This window comes from Nipponia nippon, unplaced genomic scaffold, assembly GCF_047370975.1.
Source record: "Nipponia nippon isolate SJK-2023a ecotype South Korea unplaced genomic scaffold, ASM4737097v1 scaffold_1, whole genome shotgun sequence".
In the NCBI taxonomy this organism is placed as follows: domain Eukaryota; kingdom Metazoa; phylum Chordata; class Aves; order Pelecaniformes; family Threskiornithidae; genus Nipponia; species Nipponia nippon.
In genome coordinates, this window is record NW_028262290.1 from 71,628,003 (window position 1) to 71,652,518 (window position 24,516).

The following is a 24,516-nucleotide window of genomic DNA, read 5'->3' on the forward strand; positions in this document are numbered from 1 at the left end:
AACTGACCTAAACATCACTGTAAAATGTGTACTGTTCAATAAAAATGTGATACACTTGCTGGGGTATAAAAGCAGGGCTTGAGACTCTATTTTAAGAAATTTTGTGAGTATGCATTGCTTAGAAAGTATTTTTAAACGATGTAACAACTAAGGATGCATACAGGATGAAACCTTTCAAACTTTTCTTTTCCAGAAGGAATGATGCTAATGTTTAATTTTTTCAAAGTGCAAGAGCATTAGTTCTAGTTTATAAGATGATAACATTGGCTTCTTTTTCAGGTTGTTGCAAGCAAGTTCAATGCATTTATTACTTACGTGGTTTATTTTCCTAAGTGAACCTATCTTTTCCTCCTCTGTCTTCGCTTCTGAAGGATACTAACATCATTAGCTAAAAAAGGAGTACATGTCTTTCTGTATTGAAAACTTGTGTGGAACAGAGCTGATAGTTGAGATATAGTGAATCTGAACTACCTTTCGTTATTCTTCAGAAAAGAATAAAACAATCTGATTTCACCATATCACAGAGCTGGTAGAGCTTGATTCTAACTTGTACTATGATAATATAAACAGGAAGTAATGAGTGAAATTGAAACATGCTGATACAAAGCTGGGGTACAGGACATCAGTCTTTGCTGGTTTATGTTGCCATATAATGGAAAAGAGTTGGATTCATTGCAGCCACACAGTAAAACCCTTTGTTCATCGTTTCAGATTATTGCTTTCAATTAACAGAAAGGAAAATAGTACAGCTTTTCTTTTAGTTCTAGTAAGCCACAGTAGCTTTTCCATCTCTTTGGCTCATTCTGTTCAAGATAAGAAAACTATGGAAGAAACTGTTAACATAGATCATTACCAGGAATTCCTCATCTGGTTTAAACTTAGAGATGGATAGATGGGAATAATTCTCTCATTAGTGGTTTCCATACATTTTATCTTTCAATTATTGTTTTATGACACATTATATTTCTTCCCTTGAACAGCCTGTGCTTATTTTATCTCTCCCCCTCCACCTCCATCTTTCGTCTTTCATCTTTCATCTTTCATCTTTCTGATCGCTCCATCCCACCACTCCAAAATAAACCAACCCTGACAGTGATTAACCTCATCTCCTGATTTGCTAGAGGGAGCACAACAGTGATAAACTCATCCTTTCAACAGAAACCATGACTGAGGCAGTAATTCTGTGCCAGTTTTGTTGCCCGAGATACACAGAGAATGAAGTTACTCAAAGCTGAAATTGTATATTCCTTAATGTGGTTTGGGTACCAAGGTCATCTGCAGCCTTTGCTCTTTGCATTATCATTTGGAGCCACCTGCAGGCAGAGAATAAAATTCTAGAAAAAAAAAAAAAAAAAGAGGATTTTTGTCACATGCTATTTGGGAGGCAGCTGTGATTGTGAAGAGGTGCAAAAACAAGAACTTTTTTCATGACCCTATGTTTCTGCATATTTTTTTTTAAATATGGTTTGCTCTCTGCCCATCTAGGCATGGACCCGATATCTGTGTCACTAGAAGAAAATACTGGAAAAGACGCTGTGATCTGTGAGAGTAAAGTCTGTTCACACAGGTGAGAAAAGCAGAGAAGGATCGAACCTGAAAATCACTGCACTGATGCTCAGGACATGATTGGATGGACACACAGAGGCAGAAGTCCTTAAAAAAAGAGAGGGAGGGTTGAAAGCAATGAATAACTTAGTGGAGCAGGAAAAGATAGATTTAGATAGGTAATTTGGCATGCCCAGCATGTCTGGTAGAAAACACTAAAAAATAACAAAAATTAAAAAGGGGGGGAAGGACTGTACGAGAGACTGTGATGACTTGTCACTCACTTGAATAAGGGAAATCTTTGGTTTACTCGCCGCAAGGATGAGAAAAGGGAAAGGTGTTCCCAGTTACTTCCAAATGCAAACTGAGGGCCTCAGGAGGACCCTAGAATTCAGTTCCTTCATTTGACAGTTATGATACTGGCAACTTTGCCCATTTCATGCTGTGCGGATTCAAAATTGCTAGAACCCACTGAGGTTATAAACAGCTTTCTATATTTACAACCCTTTTTAATTTTGTTTTGACCACCCATGTTGATCAGTGTCCCCTTAATGATCTTGGGAAGATTGCAGGTGAGTATGTAAAATAACATTAACTCTAATCAAGAGACATACCACTTCAGTGAAATATAATATTATGCATAAATTAATTTCCTATCAGTGAACTCTAAGTGTTTATCCGTCATAGTTTCTAAGTACTTCCCAGTCTTATTAAGTTTTCTGAGTGGCAGTGTATCAAGTGCCTTCCTAAAGTACATTTGCATTATCTACTACGTTTCTTTTCGCTAAGTCTCTTGGTAAATCCAACTAAAAGAGTCACTTACAGATTTATGTCTTCTTTCAACCAAGGTATACTAATTCTTTGTAACCCTCTACATTTACTTCTCTGAGGGTAACACATAAACAAACCAGCAGAAGACCTGGCCATTTTCCCTGGAGTCATGCAGGAAATTATCTTCTTCTTTTCTACAAGCTATTCAGATGATAAAGAGGATCTTTTTCTCAAAAGTATATTTTCCTCAGGTAGTGGAATTCACCTAAGAGTCATTTGTTTTAACCATCTGTCCCACTTCCCTTAGTGTTGACTCATCCTTAGCCTCCCCATGGTTAGCCCATCTATTACAGGCTGTAAAATAGCCTAGGTTATCGTTCTCTGTGTGTGCATATACTATTTCTTGTAGCTTTTCCTTCATGTCACTGACTGTGTCATTTTTAATGTATGAAATAAATAGGAAATTTTCATGGGAAACTGCTTAGAGTTCTGAGGAGGAAGAAAAGGACAGAATGACAAAGAAAGGGGAGATGCAAGGCAAATTGCGCAGAGTGGACTGTGATTAGCAAATAAACAAGACAGGAAGTAAAAGGCAGAATGAGTGGACAACGTTGATGAGGCTCCCAAACTGCTCAGAGATCCGGCAGCGCTGATGCCAGGTTGCTGTGTTTCAGCAAGGGAGCCTCCAGGGCCAAAAAATGGAAATGGGAGCAAAACTGCTTTGCAGTAGGACAGAAGGTAATTTGTGGTCTGAGGTGAGCAGTGGGACCAAAAGTCTTTGTTAAAAAGCTTTTATTCAAAAGAAACCCCTACTGAAGACATTTTCCACTTACTAATTCTTCTCTCTGACACTGATTTCATCCAGTTCTGTTGGCTTAGGTGGTTACTCTGAATTTACACTGAGATAGCTGAGAAAAGCACATGATGTAGAATCTGCAAGCGGTCATGTGAAGAAGTTTAATTTCACAGCAGCCACGAAAGTTTAATAAGCCCAAGTTTCCCTTGTGAAGCAATTCATCAATGTTAGCCTTCATCTCAGCAGGGGTTGTCCATCAGCATATGCTGCTCACATTGGAGGGACATGGCTTTCTAGTATAATATCTAACAGTGGACAGATGCAAGTAGAAGCTAGTGATGTTAAGGTTATTGATGTTGTAGAAGCCCCTAAATGCTCAAGGTTAGTGCTCTACTGAAATAGGCAGGGACACAGCCTCCTCTTCGACAGGCTACAATATCAAAGAGATCAAAGGAAGGGTATCAGTGGTAGAGGATGACAAAGGTGTAGTTAAAAACAGGGTGAACTGAGCCTGTTGTGCGTAAATGTATGTATTATACCCCTTGGGATCAATATTCAGACTTCAGCTGTCCTTGTTTCTTGTTCTATAAATTACCTAGCTAGAGGGACCAGCTGTAACGCACTGAAGCTAAATGACATAGTAAGAAGATGAGTGGGGAACTCAAGGCAAACAACAAGTAAAATCTGAGAGAACTAGGCCCTCCTTTATAAATTGCCTGACATGTGCCAAATGAAACGTAATGCTGGCAGATGTAAAGTAATACTCAACAAAAATAAACATAAGCAGAAAATGAATAGAATTGAGCTACAACAGAAGGACTTTGAATAAGACCTTGAACAGATGATGGTAGTTGCTCAGTAAATGGTCTGATGATAAGGGAAAGCAATTTGAAAATACAAGAGTCTTGGAATACAAAAACCACACAGTGACATTTGATGAAATACTAAGAACGCTGTGTGTCTCTAACTCAGCCACTGTGACTCAGAATGGTAAGCAAATAAACAAGAGGGCAAAACTTTGATCCTGATTTATACAGTATTAAGCCCCAGCAGGCTGCTAGAGGTAATTGGCTCAGGAGAGAATTTAAATACCCCTAGCACCTCTGTTTAAGTAGAAAAAAAATATTTGGGGAATTTGTTTCATCTGTACTGTTACCATGTCAGATTCGTGCCTTCTCATTAGCAGCCTTCTCCCTAACACAGAGACCAGCAAGGACACAAGACTGCTCAGCTCAGACTATAGAATCTCATGTGGAGTGTCACATTTTGGCCCTTGTTTCTTGCCACAGTGCCATCTCCTAATACCAAAATTTCATTTTAGCTCTAGGACATCACTGGCTAGATGCAGCTGTGGTTGGCATCAGTCCAGTCTCAGAATGGGGAGAGGGATGCAGAGCTGCAGCACAATCAAAATTCAGAGCAACCGCTGAAGAGATGTCTGATCCCTGCCCGATTATAAAAATCTCTTTGATTTCACTTGTCCTGGCTTTCTACCTGTGTAACTCAGCTGAACCTACAAAGCATTTCGTAAAGCCAAGACACTTCTCTCAGTCCTAGGGCTTAGCATCTTTTGCTATGAGGAGCTGTTTTCTTGTTTCACATAGCAGGTGGTCTCCATGCAGATCAGCTTCTTTGGCTGGATAGGACAGAAAGGTGAGCAGAGGACCACTGCTACCTCACTTTCCTTACTACAAGAATCCTGCCTAGAGTGGCATAAGAATTTGCATTCCTCTTATCCATTTATGCCATTTAAAAGTTAGATGTCCGTCAAATCTCCTTTTGTAGTCAATAAAGAGAGTTAAACACTCCCAGAGTGAGAGTCATCCCATCCTGAGGTCTAAAACAGATCGGAACTACTTACCTCTTTCCGTTATCTGTGAGGGGAACCCAGATAACTAATTTAAGATTGAAGTTAAGATTACTCAGAGCTGAGGAATCTAAGGGCAAATAGGATGACTTCCCAGTGGTCTGATCTGTACCCTTCCTGAACTGAGAGAGGTGATCTCAAAATCCTTCCAGGAGAGATTGCATCCAGGTAAAGGAGGCAAATCTGTTGCCAGCCTTGCATAACTCACTAGACAATTTACTAGTAATGGAAACCATCTTTAGATGGATGGATAGATGGATAGATACTTTAGATGGATAGATACTTGGGCTCTGCTAGTGGAGCCATGTTTTAATGTGGAGTGTCTGTACTAACATGAATTAAATTAGGGAATTAACATCATTGTACCTGATGGGATCATTAAAAATTACATACAGTGTGGCACAGTAAGGCAATCTTAAATTCAACTCAGATTAATCCTCTTTGTTTTAGTAAAAATCACGGACCAGAGAATAACTTTTTCATGATACTGTATTGTAATATTGTAATATGGGCTACCAGTTACTGTACTTCAGAGTCAGTGTCTTGAGCGTTACGATTATTTAATCCTTTATTCCACAGTAATTTTCTGTATAAAACTAAGTTAGATCTCGTGAATATTAACTTCAAGACTAACAGAGTAAAGTTGAGGAAACTGGGAGATAAAATAGCAGAACTTCACATCTCTGTTTTATCACTCATCAGAGAATACAGATTCTGTATTTTGTATTGGAAGAAGCAGAATAAACATCTTTGTAATTTGTCTGCAATTTTGCAAATTAATGTTTGGGCAATCAAATTTTGCTAAGTCCCTCTTTTCTCATAATAGGGTAAAAACTTATGACTGTGGAGAAAGAATTGCTGACTGGTTCTCTTTGTTTCTTGGTCGTCCATGTCGTTTGATAAGACAAAGTTCAGACATGAAAAACAGGTCGCATCAGAAAAATACAAAAGGTATGTTGTCATTCTTAAAAAATTTGTGATTCCTCACTTTGTAAACATCAGGCTCATGGACTTCATACTGACTATATAATTATCCTGATAAAGGGCAAAAGAGTCATTCAATACTGATCTGGTAGGTTTCAAAGGTTACATTTATACCCAAACTTTGTTTTTGCTGCCCTTCTACTTGTTACATTTGGTGAAAATATACAGATACACCAGTCTGAGGGTTTTTTTATCATCATGACCATGATTTTGTCTGGAAACTCAATGATAATTTTGAAAAAATTATCATGAAAAATCTATAAAAAAAGAATTTATTCTTAGACTAAATTGCATTATAAAAAAGGATTGAATGGAAAGAGCATAAAAAATCCACAGATATTGCGCTTGTAAATTGTTTTATAAATTTGGTAAAATCTCAGCTCTATCTCAGTTTCTAAATGCATTGCATCATTATCATTTACAGGTTTGAGGGGATTCTTGGAATCTTTCCTTAGTGTCTGGAGCCAAATGAATAATTTTTTAATGAGAATGAATAAGAGGTCAAAGGAAAGATGAGGTGAAATTACTAGCATAATCTTCCTGATTTTTAATGATCATTTTAGAATATTGGATTCATTTTTTTAGGTCTGGCATCTGCTACAAACATCTCACTCTCTCTTGTGAATGAAGCACAATACCTCCTGATAAATGTAGCAAGCATTCTGCAGCTGAAAGAACATATTTCTGCAAGGTAAGATCCTTCTGTCTCCAGATGTCTCTCAGCGGTCTTGGATTACAGAATCTTGCCATCAAATGCCAATATAACTGTTTTGTCTGGAAATTTAGAGGTAGTTACTTTTCAATGTTCAACAAATATATGGGTACTAAACTGGTGGAATTACTCATTCCTGTATGACTTCTGAAAATTTGGATTAAATACTTGAACATAATCTTTCTGCCAGTCATCTTTAGGAAAACTTAAACAAAATTCTTGTCAAATAATTTGATGGCAAGAGACTATTGGGAACCAGCCAACTCCTATTTGTGGGAAGAACAAGGATAATTATGTTTTCTCAACATAAATAATCTGGCAGGTGAAAATATAAAATCTTGCTACTTGTTGAACTATTTCTTTCCTATGGGAAGGATTAAGATTTATAGCAAACATTCACAACAGAAATATTTTAAAACTACTCACAGGACTGGATTACTTTAATTTCTTAATTGAATTTGGCTTTACTTGTACAAAAGTGGGAGATACAAGCAGCAAATGAAACATTGAGCCAGCCCACAGTTCAAAGATAAGGAACTCATTACCAAATAAATTTTCATATGCTGACAATAGAAAGTTGCTGTTTCTTGAATATAAGTAGGACAGGCTCAAATTCCACAGAAAATCTGCCTCCAAGGCCTCCATCATAGCTGTGCATCCCACAGCCCCGGCATCTGTCTCTGAGCCCCCTTTTCCTGTCTCACCAAAGATCCCTGCCTCTGCTTGGAGTCATCTTCTCTCCTCTTAGTCAGCCACTAAACATGCCCCCTGCATTGAAATTCCTGTTTTGAATAGAGGAAGAATTTATGTATATGTAGCTGTAGGAGGATATGTATATAGCTTCAGGATTTAAAGCCAGTGACTGAATGAAGCATCACTACAGACCACTGGAGCTTGCATTGCCTGAGGGTTTTCTTTCTTTAGGAGAAGACAGTTGGGCAATTTTAGCATATCATGGCAGTGCTCCTCTGGGAAAAATGCCTGGAAAAGGTTTGAATCAGTCCATCTCTCAGCTGTTTTGACTACCCTTTCTCAGTGATTAGTTAATGCCTTCTTTTGAGGCTTGACTGGCTCAGTTGCATCTCCTTGGGAGAACAACACTTGCAAGCATCCATTACTCAGACTGGGCTTTTTCCATGGTAAGACCCAGTGAGAAACGTTCCAGACATGGGATCTGAGTGCAAAGAAGAGGCGTAAGGCACCAGAGGGAGCAGCAAGTGAGGATGAAGCAGGACAGGGAACTGTGGTAAAACGTGCAATGTCAGATGATCCACTGATTTTGTGCCTAATATCTTCCAGTACAACTAGGCTTGTAATCTCCTTTTCTTCAAAGAAAACTCCAGATGTGACTGGAGCTGCCATGATGCCTGAGAAGCATCTTGCTTCCCACTCCGCAGCACAAGTTGGAAAACTCTTCCCTATTTTGCCATGCAGTGCTCTCTCAGAGTGCTGGGGAAATGAATTCAGCAGATATACAGCATCATCATTTTGCACTGTTACTAAATCATGGTGTACAAACTTTCCAAATACTGTGCAATGTACTTTCTAGAATCTGCACATATGGGTCTTTATTAAGTGTTTTTCTTTTTTAGAAAGTATTATTTAGCTTCTTGGCATGTGGGTTTGTTTTTGTTTAATGGAAACCTGCTAAGATTTATAAAACAATTTTAATCTTCAATTGAGTTTTAATAGTTTCTCTTTATTTGTATATTCTGTAAGTAAAAATTAATCTTCCAGCTTGCACTTGGCTCTTGAGGTCATCTAAAACAGAAACAGCAATTTAATTAAAAATTAGAATGTAACATACTGTTGGAGAGCTATATGTATATGAAGACATCCGCCTCTCTGGCAGACCTCTTTACAGGTCACCTGCATGAAAATCCCCATGTCCTGGCCTTACGCTCGAATGTTCTTGCTAGAAATACGCCCCTAAAGATGCAAATACTAATTTTCAAATTTGCCTGTTAAAGATATCTAATGCGTTGTGGATTGCAGGGCCCGGTACTGTAGAAAGTCCACAGTACCCAGGCCGGCTTTGGCAAAATACACTGATTTTCACAACAGATCCTGGTTGAGATTTGCAAGATGAAGGTGCCTGTCACCTGGGCATTTACTCAGATACCTGCTGCCAAGTAATTAGAAGCAGTTTTGAGGGCTTGGATTAGGCGCAGGAGAGGTAAGGTATTTTGGAGGTGAGCCTGAGCAAGTTGAAGGCAAAGAGAGTAGGAGTAGGGGCATTGCAGTCTTGGAGGCTCAGCAGCAAGTGATAAAACAGTAGAAACTAGAAATAGTTTTCAGCAGCTGGCTCAGGACGCTGCAGGCCTGGCTCTGAGGTTACTGGGGCTTTTGATGCCGCCACCGGTACCAGCTGGGGTGGCAAGCACTGACATGTCAAAAAAATGCTTTCAAAACTAGAGGCTACACAGCATCCAAGCTCCAAGAGCCCACAGCAAAGCTAGGAAGCCCAACAGCATAACTGAACTTGTTCATGACTAACTGCTGTTTTCCACCCTGTCTGTCTGAGCATCGGCGTAGTTTACACTTTCTGTTGTCTCCTATGTCCTGCAATCATTACAAATTGTGTCTCAGCCATGGTATGGCTTGTGGGAACTCAAGGGAAAACCTGTAGCCTTTCAGCTTCCCATCCCGCTTTCTACCCCCAGGCTGCTGAAGCCCTTGTGAACAGCAAAGGCTCGGTGGAGCAGGGGTGTGTGATTTGACTGAAAGTCTGCACAGGCAATTTATCCTGATGCACATTTGTCTGCTAAAGAAGATCATCCAGACTATTTTAAATAAAACCAAGCTCTTCCTTTCACCTAACAGGCCTCTTCTGCCAAGACTGCTTGATGTGAACAGTTTTCCCTGTGCTTTGATTTTGCATGTTTTCCCTCATTTTAATTAAAACACATTTTAAACTGTATGTTCTTACTTTTTTAAAATATTTTTTTCCAGGACAGAAACTTCTCTTTTCACTACTTACCCAGGTTTCTGCCTCTGCTGTAGGATGTCATATCCCAAAGTTGTCGGACTACAGCTGATGGAGTATCAAAAGTTGTTCATGTCCATAATAGCTAATGCAAAAAGAAATGCTTTTCCATACTAACAGTGGTGCTGAGAGAACTCCCTTGCAAATTTTAGGGCTGTCTTTTTTTCTGGTACTGGTCAGGTTCTCCTTTAGAAGAAGAGTGAAGAATGACAATTCAAAGGTACAGCCAGATTTCTGATATTTGTATGCAGTCTGCTGCTCTGTCTGCCTCATCTATGTTCTCTGCACTGACACAAATATATACTCTGGCAGTTCAAATGCTTGTAAAAAGGTGGAGATACTGCCACACAGAGATTAATTTTTTTCAAAACACCTATCATTTGGTGCAATCATCTGCTGCATCCCAAAGGCAAATAATAATAAAATGAGGAATACATTCTCTTATAAAATGCCTTTACTGGCCTTTTTCACCTTCAGCATCTGCTGATTTTGTCCCTTTTGCCACTGCAGCATGTGCAGAATAAGTTTCTATTTGCCTTCTTTTTAGAACCATTTAACGAGTCAAATGATTGCTAACTCAAAAGATCTTTTCATGTGTTACCATTAGCCTTACATATGATAACTAACAAGGAATTTTCTCATATGCATTGTTCACAATCACCTGTCTACATGCTTTCAGATCTACTTCACAGTTCTGGGTTACACCTCTGAAGAAGCCACCTAGAGGATTACAAATTATAGTTGAAGGATTACAAATTACAGCTGAAGGCTAAAAAAATATAGTTAAATACCTTGTGCCATTTTCATAGCCTTTGTAATAAAATTTGGTCCAGGTTGTTCTGGAGAAACATTTGCTAAATCATATTAGCCACTAGATTCTTATAGCACAAATATCTAGTGCAGAGCTGGTTACTAAACCTTATTTTTCTTTTTCTCCGTCAACTCTGTAAGGCAGATTGGAAGAGCCATTGGAAATAGAGGAACTAATCCGACGCTTTCGTGCCAACATTGTCATCAGTGCACCAGAGTCCTTTGAAGAAGAAGAGTGGGCTGAGATTTCAATAGGTGCTCTGCGATTCCAGGTGGGAACTCATCTCCCTTGTCCTAGTCCCAGTCTGTCATAAAGTATTTTGACCCTAGGAGACAGAGCAATTTTTGCAAGGCTTTGACTGGAACATGGGCAGCACAGTTTGTGCAGATAAAATTTATGAAGTGTGTAAAAAAACCAAACATGCTGTGACCTGTGGCAAACATGCTTCAATATAATTGAGAGGTTTTGACATATTTCTCCACACCTTTTTTGTTTCATAATTCATAAAATTTCCCACCTCTATCCAACTGAACGGAAAAATAGTCACTGTTTTGAGGCAGTTTGCAGCAAATATTTAGCCAGCGTGTCACGAGAGAATACTGGTTGCTGTTAAGCATAATAGTCCAAATGTAACCTCAGGTTGCTGTACATCAAGCAACTGACTGCCAAAAGACTGAACATGAATACAAGTGAACGATCACTTTCTGTTGCCCTCTGTTGTATACATTTTGTCTTAATCTCCATTCAAGACATGTTTCTAAGTCTAGCCTGGTAGAGTTTTTTCATGTTATGCTTCCTATTATATCTAATAACACAATGTGCTTTGTACTGTAAGGAAGATGCTGAAGAGTTAGACTTTGTTGGCAAATACATTATTTAAAAACAAAGGATCCATGAAGAAGCTACACATGAGACCTAAGGGAATGATGCACACATGTATTACGTGTTCTATTGGATTTGTCTGGTCCTTAGATATGAAATATGTATTTGAAAATGCATTGCCTCGGTTGTGAAAGTTGCTTATTCATTGTTTTCTTAGGGATGATAATGAAGGTGTGAATAACAGAAATGCTAAGGTCAGATCTAGAAGCTGTGATAGACATCACTCCTATTTCTTTCTGGTCAGCATACTGTAAGAAATGGAGAGGCCATTTTTTCAGTAAAGATGGGAGTTATGACTTATCTGCTGTCTTCTTATGTGTACTTTTTTACAGTAAGCTATAATATGAGTTACAGAAAATTGAGGAAAATTTTCTTTAGGTAGGAGATGAGGACAAAATCCTTGGTGTACACATTGTTGGAGGCTGGAGTTGCACTAAGGAGCTCAGCTCAGGATCCTGTTGCGGAAGATACTGTAAAACTACAGAATAAAAAGACATTCCTGTTTCTGGCATTGAAATACTTTAGGAATGCAAGCTGAAAATAGAAAGGCTTATGCAACTTGCATTGTCTTTTCCAGTCTCTGCTAGGTCCTTATTCAGATACTGAGGTAGTAACAGTAGAAATTATGTTAATGGTACTTGATGGCAGGAGAAAGGTAGAAGAAGCTGTTGAACAAAGCAAAGCAGGGAAAAAATATCTCCTTCTCTGTCTTGTTTTCTTGGTTTTTTAATAAAATATTAAAGCTGTGGAAAATCATTGTCTGAAAAGCTGAGCCAAATGTATGGTTTTGATGATTACACTGAAGAGTTGTACGAGCAGTGCTAGATGTAACTCAAAGAACTGAAATAGCACTTCAGATCAGCATATAAAAATGTTTGCAGTGTCAGGTTTAATTATTTGCCCTATTTGAAATTTATGACACATTTTACAAAAGTAGTGTGTATACTGAGATACTGTTAAGACAGTTTCTATAACATACAGCTTTGCTAAAGTTAGGGTTGCAATATTAAGGGAAACTGGAATATGTCTTCCTTCCTAATTTTAATGCTTTAAAAGGTACAAAGAAATGAATTGCATTTTTTCCCCTAAAAACACACCCTACTTCAAACAAGAATTAACTTTAAGAACGATGCTCTGTACGATGTTACAGTAGAGCTTTCATTATTCCTTCTGATTCTATAAACTTGTGAAAATTCACATCTTGCATTCTGATTATCTACAAGTGCTATACCTATAAGAAAGAATGGGAGGTATTGTGTATTTCAGCTGCACTGAAACAATGTAAACCAAACCCTGTTAGTTTAACTCCAAGAAAATCCTCCTTGGGTTAAATACTGAGGTGCTAGCTTTATTTTGTATTCCGTTCCCCTTTGGGCAAGTAGCCCTGCCAGCCCGTAGATGAAGTGAAGCCATCAGGAAATACAAATATGTAAATGGTTTTGATTTCTCAGATTCTGTCTCTGGGAAAGTTTTCCTGAAAAAAAAAGAAAAGAGAAAGTGAATTAAAAAATCAGTGAGACCTTCGCAAGTAGACCCTTTGAAAATGTACCTACATTAGGTGAACAAGCCTGACCTCTTACATAATTAAAGCATAAAAGAACACAGGAAAAGTATGTGAAAGATATGTTTTTAAGATATTATGATGGTCAGAAGCTTGTACTGTTCTGTGTTGTACTGCTTTGATATACACCTGTGAACCTTCTTTAACTGAAATTTCAGGTTGTGGGTCCGTGTAGCAGATGTCAAATAATCTGCATTGATCAACAGTCTGGGGAACGAAACAAAGAATTTCTGCAGTCTCTGTCTGCTGCCAGAGGCAGAAAGGTCAGTACAGTACTCCAAAATAGCTGTATGGAAAGATGTAGTGACTTCATTGCGTGCATAGTGAAATATCTGCTGAGAGAATATTCACGATTAAGTTGTTATGCTAATTGTTACCATTTGTTTTTTCAGTAAAAAGAGGATGCACTTACAACCCAGAAATGACATGGTGTATTTCCATAAAATGCTCAACATGGTTTTTATTCAGAAATTGACTATTAATATGCATTATTTTTTACTGTGCTTGCTTTTATTCAGTATGTACCACTTTACAATGTGTTTATTTTGGTCTTGAAAAACACCAGCTGATGCGCTGATGTCATTCAAGAAGAGAAATCTGCAGAAAAATGAGAAAGTTTGAAACGATACAGTTAGCTTATAAGACTAAACTTTATTCTTCTGTGAGAAACTAATTAGTAGGAAAAACAGAGCAGATGATGTGAATACAGTCGAAGTGGAGAGTAATTGATTAAGAAAGTGACTGGAGAAAAAGCGTGAAATACAGGTGTTCGTTTGGAGTCCTTCTGCTTCCTAAGGTTGCATTGCTTCTTGGAATTGAGAGTGCTCAGACAACGGCTAGACGGTTTGGCATCCCAAAAGCTTCACAAATCTCCTCATAAGTATTTATTTAGCTGAAAATCCTTACTCTAAATTCATTGCTTCCTGTTCGTTAAACTTCTGTTGTAAAAGTCCGTTAGCCAGTCAGGGCTCAGAAGCTTCACCAGTACCAGCCAAATACCAGAGACTGGGCACAGCACAGAGGCAGAGCAATAACAAATAGGTTGAAAATTATTCACCCAAACAATGCACAAACAAGTTACAAATAATGCATTCTTCGTTTGAAAAAAAAAAAAAAATACTAAATCGATTCGTCTCAGTGACTCAGTAAGCAAACAAAGGGCTACATTTTCAATGAATGTTATCCTTGGTGAATAGCTCCGCCGGCTCCCTCGGAGCCAGCCGCCTGGTGCAGAGTGAGACGGGGGAGGCGAGCAGGCAGGGGCCAGCTGTCTAGGCACAGCTTCCCGCTGACCTGAGATGACTTAGGGTTGCACAGCAGGCTCTGACATCCAGAACGCCACAGCGCGTGTGCCTTTGTGAGATGAGCTCCTGGTCATGGTGGGTAGCCTGAGGACAAGAGCCCTCTCCAGGTAATGGTGAGCCACAGCTGGAACATCTGGGACACTTCAGAGGGCATTCTGGCACTCTGGGCAAGGATGTTGCCAGCTGCCACGTGGGGTGCGGTATGCAGAGGGCTTTCTCTGCCCACGTGGGTTTTACTGGATTATGACTTGAGTCCTCTGTAGAGGGAAAGCACTCTGTGTTTAGGGTCTTTCTCAAATGGCAACAAAACCTTACCTGGGGCACAGATTCCCAGGAGAGACAAAGCATCTTCTGCATGTTTCCCGCAGCAAAGATGAGCTTCTCTTTCATTCTGATTAACTCAGCAATGCAAAGATTTTCTTGATACAAGCACTCCTAGAACCAAGTAACTCGTTCAAACAGCACTGAGGCAAAGAGAGCAATCCAGCCTCTTGAGAACAACCTGGCACCAGATAAAAGACGCCTGGCAAGGCGAGGCGCTGCAGAGCACAGTGCTGCTATTCACAGCAGGGGAGTGCTCTGCTTCCCTCAGCTGCGCAATGATATTCATGCTGCAAAGAACCGGGCCTTCAGCTTTTTTTTTATTTTTCCCAGCCTTCAGCGCTGCTGGCAGATGGGATCTTGTTAGCATGCCCTTCATTGCATAAGGCCAAGTCCTCTGGGTTAGCTTGACAGCTGAAAGAGATAGTGTGAACTGGTAGTTTTGCCTGAACTGGCCTGAGAAGATGTCAGAGCCCATCCCTCCTGCAAGTCACCTGTGGGGTGATGGTCAGCAGCTGGTTATCAGTGAGTAGCACCTGAGGACTATGGCATCCTCAGTGTGCTAAGCAGACCTAACAGAGGACATTGATCCAAATCTTTCACAGTTCACAGCGGGAGAGAGAAAGAACATCGAGTTCATGTGACTGTGCTAAATTGCAGAGCTAATCCTTTGGTGACTCATGTCTCTAGCATGTGCTTTTCTGTTAAGGAGTCATCTAATAATGATCTAAATAATTATCTTCATTTTCTTTTTTTATCAGATACAGATTCAGTGAAGGAATTTAGCAGTGTTTGTTCCCAGCTGTCAATAATGCGATTTGAACTACAAAAAACAAATGCAGCAAAGTAAGATTTAAGCTAATTTCCCAGTAGAAGGGGAATTGATATTTTTGAAAGGCTGTTGTAGTTGCTTGATTTCCAAAACATTAAAGATACTGCACATGCGAATGGATAGCAAATCCTGAATGCTTAACAAGAGAGCCAGATGTCAATATTTACCATTTTGCTTTGTTTTTCTGAGAACACCAACCTGGAAAAATATATCAAACTTTATCAAACTGGTAGCCCAAATGACAGCACTGCCAATGAACTTCAAGAGTGAGCTAAATAAAGTAAGTCTTGTAAGAGGTGGTTCGATATTTATTTCTGAAATCATATTTTTCTCCATCCCTCTGAGACTGTGAGAACCTGGTGCTCAACGTTGAAAGATTGAGGCTTTGCATAGAGGGATTGCAGCTGAAAGTCAGAACCAGCTACTGTAATTAGCCACACAAGCAATGTGCATGTTTCCTGATAAATGTAAAGCAGGGTGCTGAAGCCTAGCCAGCTACTTTTCATGAAACCTTTTATCACATTGTTTGAAATAAAACGCAAACACCCCTACAAAGCGAACTTGAGCTCTGCTGCCATCAGTTCTGAAGAAACACTCATTAAGGATTCCTTCTGTAATTTTTGACTGAAAAGGAAAAATGAGCTCTCCTTCTGTGACAGAGCTCTCTCTGTTACTGCAGGAGACTACGAAAGACTAGATAACTACATTAAGCAAATAGCATAAAAACAGCCACACGCTGTTTCACATGCGTCACCACCTGATGCAAAACACACATAGACCGAAAGGAGAGAACACTGACTTCTTGCCTGTCTTCTGTGTTTTGCAGATGCCTTTTAACGCTAACAATAGCGGAAGCCCTGTGGGTAAATCTGCAGCAGTGCTATAAGCTGAGACTTGCTGTCGAGGTAGCAAAGGGAATAGCATTAGCAGTCTGCCCCAGCATAAATGTATGGATAGCGGTACATCAAGGGAAATCCATTATGTTTGCACATGCCCTCATACACTGAAAGGCTTGTGTTTTTTCCTGCAGGCTGTTGATCCTCCTTTATGTATCTCATTGTGCCTTGGGAGAGCTTCTTTCCCTGCAGAATTAGAGTGCCTTTGGATTGCTTACTGAAACATTAGCAAGGATAGCAAATGACTTCTCTTATCTGATGCATCATTATCATCATTTTCATAGTAATGCAGGGCTTTACACTAAGCAATGCTTTTCATCCAAAGATCTGGAACATTTGCAAACAGTGATTGATGTCATTAATAGACCTCTGAAATAATATGGTTCTCTTTTCTCATTGATGGCTGAACTGGAAAATGCATTTATTTAAGGCAGAGCAAAGGAAAATCAGTTCTTAGGAAAACATTCTGCTGCCCAGATATTTTCAACAGAACAAGATGGGTTTTTTGATACCAAGTTAAAAGTTTCCCTGTTTTCCAGTGTGAAAAATCAGCATGTTGAAAGTGAGTACTTCCACTCTCCTATTTTGTAAGGCTTTACTAATAAGTTTTGGTGAATCCAGAGCTAATAAAGCATCCTTACGTTAAAAAAAAAAAAATATTCTACTTTAATAATTGCATGTCCCAAACCTTTGCGTGGGAGAGAGGTTATGTTATTGTATCAATAAAATGAGAAGACATGAACAGATAAATTTATCTATTGGGAGAAGGCAGCTGAGAGCTACATCCAGGGGCAAAAGCCAGAACTCATCCATCCAAAGCTAAGCTGTAGCATGCAGTATCGCTTACGTGCTTGTTACACATTCTAGAGGGCATTTTCCCTACCAAGTGCTAATCTGCATTAACTGATTGTTTAGGAGCTGTAGCTTGAAGGCATCTCATCTCAGCTTTTGTCAGATGTAGCACCTCAGGTTTCTATCTTACAAAAGGAGATACTGCACCCAGGATATTTCTCTGTCAGTGAATATCTAAGCAGTGCCTGTTACTGTTGATCCAGTACTTGAAACAACATGCAAGAATGACAGCATTTTGTAGCTCCTCCTTTAAGCGAGTGTAATGACTATCATATGATTCACTGTTGGCAAGAATAAGTATGTTTTATCTGTTTCTCCCAGCAGTATTGTGCTTTTCACTAATCATGAAGCTTTACATTTTTTGTCCCTGTGAAGAGTGATGGGAAGAGCCCCTACTGCCATCAGAAGACTGAGCAGATACATCCCCAGAACTCACAGTCCAGCACTCCCTGCCTAGTTCTGGGTGTGTTCTGGCGAGGTTATATGCAGAATAAAATGCCCTTGAAATCAGGAAAAGGTAGCAACAGCAGAGAGAGATTATGCTGTTCATTGTAATAACTCTGCAGGCTGTAATCTCTGCATCTGAAAGCTTCATTTTTCAACAGTGAAATGTGAGAAGGGCCAATTTCTATATTTTATCTTTCTCTTGAAACAGAGCTGAAATGGCAGGATGCACAGCTTTTGTGGTTGCTTGGGGGGTGGGTTGCTATTATCAGTATTTGCTGAGTAAATATTTGTAATTATTGGAAAAACAAGGAAATTTACTTAAAAGATATTAAATACACTTCTGGTAATTGCAAGCTAAGTTTTAGTCTGAAGAACATTCACAAAAGAAAGAGGTCAGCAATTCCAAGCACGTATATCATCAGTATATCATCACCTTGAAAACTCCTTGGGCATCACCCAGTCTCAGCACTGAAAAAATTACTGTGAGACTTTAGATGCCCAGTCACAGTAGGGAAATACTAAAGACCAGTATTAAAATAGTATTTGAGAACTCCTGAAGGTAAGATGTATTCACATATGCATTTTCTTAAATAATTATGAATGGTTTAAAGTGCTTTAAGAAAAAAATTCTTGCGAAATGAGTCACAACAATAGAAAAATTGGTAAATTAAATTCTCGACAGTGAACAATCTGCCCAGATTTATTTTAGTCTCATTTTAAGATAAATCAAGATGTCAATACAGTAAATATAAATAAAAACTTCTCACATATCAAGCAAGTTCATTTACATGGATGAGTTATAAAATGCCTTCCTGTGTGAAATGTGGTGTAGCATGGACTAATATTCATTTTACAATATTTGTTTTATGATTGTCTGATTTTTTAAAACAACAAAATTATGGCAACTGTCATTTTTGCACCAGGGTATAGGAAGTAAATCCAGGTTATTAACCACAAGGCTGAAAACCACATCATTTATGCCAACAGAGAAACCACAGCTTGCCAAAAAATAAGAGAAAAGCAAGAACAGAAAAATAATACTATGTACTTTAATATTTTAAATGAAGCAGTTGCTAGCTTACCATTTTAGCATCATGGTTGATCCAGCACAGTCACTGTGCTAGAGGATTGGGATCTTACTGTGCTGCAGTCGTTCCTCAGCATTAAATACTAGAACACTGAGCATAAGGATCTACTCTTTGTTCACCAGTGTGGACACCATTATGGTCACAGGTATCCAAAAAGTGTCAAGATAGGCCTGATCAGGTCCAACTCATACCCCATATATGTGAAATGCCAGTGAAGGAATACCAGAAGCAGCCAAAAAACCTCTGCTTGGGAGCTGTTTTTCTTTGTAATGTTTAGGATTACAAGTGAAACAGAAAGACCAAGTTCAGAGTCTGAGGCCATGTTTGGATAGATCTCTGCTTTACAGCATCTCTCTTACTTGGGAGTAGGTCTTAGCCTTACCTCTTGCTAATTCTTCAAAGACTAAAAGCTGTTTCGTGTTACCTCGTTACTGTATTTAATTATACAGTGCAAGAACAGGAGAAAACATACTGCCTTCATATTTAGTCTGTCAAATATGCTCCCTTAAATTCAGCTAACACTATTTTTTTTAATTTATTGCAATTCCTTTTACCTAGTGTATTTTTCTAAACTTCCTGTAAATGTAATTCCCTCAATTTCAGGATCATCGATCTGATCAATGGCAGTAAATGTAATCAGGAAATGGAGAAGGAGAATAGAGTTTTGTTTTTATGATTTATTTTTTCAGAAATACCAAATGAACTTCATTTGCTTATTTATTTACTTTACACTTTAGAGTGGCTGGTACATTTTGGCTGTAGCCTATCAAAACAAAATACTTTTAATTGAAACCTGTAAAAAAAGACAAGAAAATTAGCATTGGGTTTCCAAGGTCCCCAGTTTGAAGAACAAAGACATTCTGAAGTCTACAAATCAATTATCAATTTAACGTGGTCTTCAGCATTCCTTTATTTCTTACTTTACATATTTCTTTAATTAGCCATTGTCTAATAGTTTGGAAAATATTATCATGAGATTGCAAGTCTGTTTCTTGTGCATTTCTAAATTCTCCAGTGTTGGAAAACAAAACCAAAAAAACACACCAGTCCCTTCCTGTGACATTTCCAGATCACACGCAGCTGTTCACAGCTACAACTGTAATGTTCAACATGCTTAAGATTAAGCCCAGACATAAGAGTGCAGACACTCAGATCAGGTTTTCAGTGCCCTCAAGGGTTGTACGGTCAGTGGGTGAAGTGGTTATCCTGTTCCCCTTTTCTTTATTATTCAGTATCACACAGACACATATCTAAGTATTTCTACTATTTATGTAGGATGGCTTCACAGGTAATGTGATAGATAACAAGTGGTAGTCCTAATAAACCAAACTTTCTGAGTATTTTCTGTAAAATATACTAAAATACTCATAAAAACAAATGAAGGGAAATTCACGAAGGCTAGACAGAACAAAGTTCTGTTAACAAGATGAATAATTCATGCTAGAAGACACAAGACTTCCTCGCTGTTTGAACATACATGCATTCTCATGCTGCCTAGCCTTTATCTGTGATAATGCATTAACTGTATTTTTCAAGAAGTCAGAAGAGTCATTAAATGAGAAGACTGTGAGGGAGTGTAAATTACATATATGATACTATGGCACTCATGATGAAATAATACACTATTTATCCATTTACTTAAGGTATTCTTCTTGAATAGCATGGGGGTAGCTTTTTTTACCAGTTTATTATAGTTAATTAGTTAAAAATGTTCTTAATTACATGGAGATAGTACATACCTCCTTATTCTTAAAGCAATATTGTTCTTCTAAACATATCTGGGTTGTGAGATCCTCTATAGATCTGATTACTTTAACATGAGTTGTGTCTTAATAAATATTTTGCTTTTTTCAGACCAACTTTGGCATATACCTGATGAACCAGCCCTTCCGCTCACCCTTTCCAGATATTTTATCGGTTGGGTCTCAAGTACTTCCAGTGCTGAAGGAGAATACCGAAATTCAGCCCCCAACATCCAGTGAAGAAAAATGTTCAGGATAGATTCTCTGGTGGAGATGAGATTTATATGCAACTTCAGGGAAAAGTCAGTAGTCAGTTATTGAAAAAAAAAAAGAAAAAGCTTCCACTCATTTGCTTCTGATTTAAGTCTTTTAATTTTCTGTTTGCTGTAAATGTTATCAGATGGCAGAACCCTTGATAATTACAGCTCACCTACATGTTTTTGCTTGTGATTAGGTTGCAGCAGCCATAACTCTATTTTGCTCAATTGCTTCAGGATGCAACAGGTTTGATCAAGTTTTACTGGTGGATGACTCTCAAAACAAGCCCAGCATCGTTGTCAGAAACCCACATCTCGATGAAGGAAAGTAAACACAACAATACACTACTTCCTTATGTTGCTCTGCTAAAACCATAATTGGGAGAGAGGATGCAGGACGTATTTTAGAAGCAGTGTGGGTGGGAAGGGAACAGTGGGAGAGTGGCATGAGAGTAGCAGTCCATTCAGCTTTTCAGTGAAAGCACCGGAGAAGAGGGAACTGTTATTGGGAAATCTGTCTCTCCCTCTTCAGAAGTAGTGTGCGAGGATGCCAAAAAGGCACAAAGATCAGTGAAAATTCAGCATGCCATTTGCAAAACACATTCTCTGTGAAGCAATTTCATCCATTTGTTCTCGACTTCTTTCTCTCATTCACATTTGCTACTTTTCCATCTGATTTATTTTATGTGATGACTTCCTGCACACTTGTTCCCTTACGTATTTGTGGATGTTGACACATTTTTTTCTAATTAGAGATTTTTCAACTAATACAGTCATGTTTTCTATGCAAACTTTGTTTATCCTTAGCGGTCCCTAATGGCCACTTAAGGGAACTCTTGAAAGTTTGGATGCTTCTCCATCCCAAACACGTCAAAGTATTCTTTTTTCTTACTCTTTGTGCATTTGATAATGTCCTTTTTAGAAGGCTTTTGAGTTCTTCACTCTCCTAAATATGACTCATGCTTTCTGATTTCTGAGGGCAAATGTCTGAAATCTAGGACTTAGTCTGAAATATCAATTATTGTGAAAATGAAAAAAATAAATCAAGCAAGTCACACAGCAAAAGAACACAGGGAAAGTCAATGTAATGCAAGACTGAACACCTTGAGGCCAGGTGTTTTATGACCCCCAACATGTGTCCAGCCAGCCACAGGGCGATTTCGTGCTTCCAGGAAGTCCTTCTGGAAGAGGAAGTTCTCCTAGGCTGGCCGCTCTGTTGCTGTTTGGGAAATGAAATTTTGACCCCGTTAACAGCACCAACAGAACTCTCATCCAGCATGATTTAGGTCTTCCTTGGGCAAATTTTGGCTCAAACTGTGTGAAAGTGCTTCTGGCTGAAGCAATCCTTGAGTTGTTTGAGTATATCCCTGGAGGGGAGCAGGCGGCTTTGTGGAAGAATTGGTCAAACAGTCATTCTGAAAGGGGAGCGACTACCTCAGAGCAGCGTACGATGGGAAAAGGAAAGCACATTGCCCAGTGTGCGAATCAGAATTCAAAGATGGTCTTTTTTCTTTCTCTTCTTCTTCTTTGTTTTTAACTGGTTTCTTCTTTCCTCTTTTTTTTTTTTTTTTTGTTCTTTTGAAGAACTGGTTTTACTCACTTCAGCTGGAACAGACTCTTATTAGTCTCTCAGCAGAGCTTTGTAATGGAAATGAGAAGAGACATTATCTGTTTCTTACAACCTGCCATAAAATACATGGAAAGAGAGAGGTGTTTCATATGTATGTAAACTGAGGATCAGTTTTGAGAGTTGTACCTTCCACTTCAGAGCCCAAGCCCTGCTCCTTGATGTCTGCTTTGAAAAGCAGGGGTTTTATCTGTCTAATAGTCAATTATCTGATGTTGTAATGAGCAGGCTTTTTGGAACCTTGAAAAGCAGTTTCCTGGTATCTAAATCTCTTAACTGTTTCACTCAACGCCTTTCTGTTATGCAGAACATTGTTTTTTTGGATAGAAAGCCAGCTCAGCTCTGGCAAATTTCATATGAAGAGACCTGCTGTATGCTGACCTTCAGGTGATCTCTGGTGCTTTGCTCTGTCCTCTTCACCTCACCAGTATGTCATTTGTTTAAAATGGCACAGGAGTTAGAAAAGGAAATTGAAAGCAAACCTCAGCAAGCTCTGTTTCACTTGTTATTGGATTTACTACAAAATAAGTCACTTTGGTACACAGTGGCTTGACAAATACTGTTTGTGAATAGCCTTAATGCAATGTATGATAACTAAGGATGAGAGGATTTGAACTTTAAAAATGTCATGCTTGGTCATTTTGACCTATTATTTACAGGCAATTACACTTTCTCTCTACTGTGGCTTAGTAATATTAGATCAAGAATAATTTTGTCATTTTACAGGGGGAAAAAAAGATTTTCTCTGATATATGAGTATGTACTCATTAGTATATTCTGTGCATTTCCCAGAAGGAACATCCTTGTGCTACAGTGATAGAAAATGTCATGACGCTTCAGATTGATGGAAGAGATATAAGGAATCTTTCATCTCAACAAAGGATAATACTTCCCTTCTAGTAAGTGGAGTGGTCCCGCCAGTATCGATATGTCTTCCCATCAATGAAGACAAATTCTTCTCAGTGCCAATACTCTGTGGAAAATCTTGAAGTAGGAAGAGTCACTTTTAAATGAGATGCCCTGTAAGTTTGTAGAAAAGAGCATCCCTCCCATAATGTGAAAAAAAATTCAAAGAAAGAAGAAACTTAGCATAATGCAAACCCAGGTACTGCAGAAATTAAAAGGGCTTAAACACTGAAACACTGTATATATTACATAGAAAGATTATATGTTCTATAAGGGGTGACTTCTCAATCTTTAGAGTATATAGAAAAAAGATCATTTCATATGAAAGCAGGCTCTTTCATCTAAGTGAGCACTTGGATGCAAAACTAATTGCTGCAAAATTAAATCTTTGGACTAATTGCAGATACATGTTTACCTTATATGGATAAGAAATGTACTTAATACAGTATTTCCAGAGTGCTGTATGTAGAAAGTCCTCTATATATTTGAAAACTAAGTCCATATTTCCTTACAATGAATTATTCAGACACATTCCGTTTTCTGTGGGACTTGACTCCTTCTCAGATCTCAAGGCAAAAATGGTGACTATTAGAAGCTCTAATAATAGTCAGGAGGCTGGAATCACAGAACAGAAATCAGCATTTTTAGGAGAAGCCTCTGAACTCTCTGTTCTCTGATATGACTAAGATATTTCAGATACCGTTTATGATTTATATACTTTCAATGGCATCCTTCAAAATATGGTCAAAATTTTAGGTCACCCTTCTGTCAAAATTATACACAAATCAAAAGGAAGGACTGCATAAAAACTGTGATTGTTGTTCATAAATTTTAGAGATTATGCTATTCATTTCTTCTTCAGTCTGGTTTTTAACTTTCTTGGAAATGAAACCAATAAAATATATATTGTGCTTGACGTGTTTGCTGGTGGTGGTTGCATTCTTGACCTTTATGCTCATGAGCTGCTAGGTTCTGTTTGGAGGCATTGCCGGGCTCACGGGGCGAGTATGTGGCTCAGGACTGAAGGAATGCCTCATCGCTGCTGCAACTCACAGGTGAGGTGTTCCTCCAGCTATTGCGCTGATGGCCTCCGTCTGTCTAGTCAGCATGCCAGTCAGTTGCACACTCAGCTCAGGCCCTGCACAAAATGCACTAATAATCACCAGTTTCCTTTAAAATAAGTCCAGAGGCAGTCCTGTTGGAACCATCTCTTGCCCAGAGGTTGGAGCTCTCACCAAGGGTGCTGGAGAAGAGAAGGTTCATTTCCCTCTCCTTTGCCTGGAGGGATCCAACACCGTCTTTCTCCCCTGCCTAACCCATCAGTCAGTA

General features: G+C 38.8%; 1 protein-coding gene across 12 annotated transcripts in view; it reads left to right on the forward strand.

Annotated features, from left to right (window-relative positions):
- The window catches only part of MOCOS (molybdenum cofactor sulfurase), a 228,903-nt gene extending 204,800 nt beyond the window's left edge, over positions 1–24,103 (forward strand). For 11 of the 12 annotated variants that reach the window (XM_087759395.1, XM_087759479.1, XM_087759468.1 and 8 more), the window contains 6 exons: positions 1,486–1,567; positions 5,806–5,930; positions 6,549–6,654; positions 10,617–10,743; positions 13,074–13,178; positions 20,510–24,103. In XM_087759395.1, the coding sequence (XP_087615521.1) occupies positions 1,486–1,567; positions 5,806–5,930; positions 6,549–6,654; positions 10,617–10,743; positions 13,074–13,178; positions 20,510–20,656 (692 nt within the window). In that variant the 3' untranslated portion in view covers positions 20,657–24,103. The remainder of the gene's footprint in view (positions 1–1,485; positions 1,568–5,805; positions 5,931–6,548; positions 6,655–10,616; positions 10,744–13,073; positions 13,179–20,509) is intronic. The other variant, XM_087759405.1, reaches the window with a different exon arrangement.
- Positions 24,104–24,516: the final 413 nt, after the last annotated feature.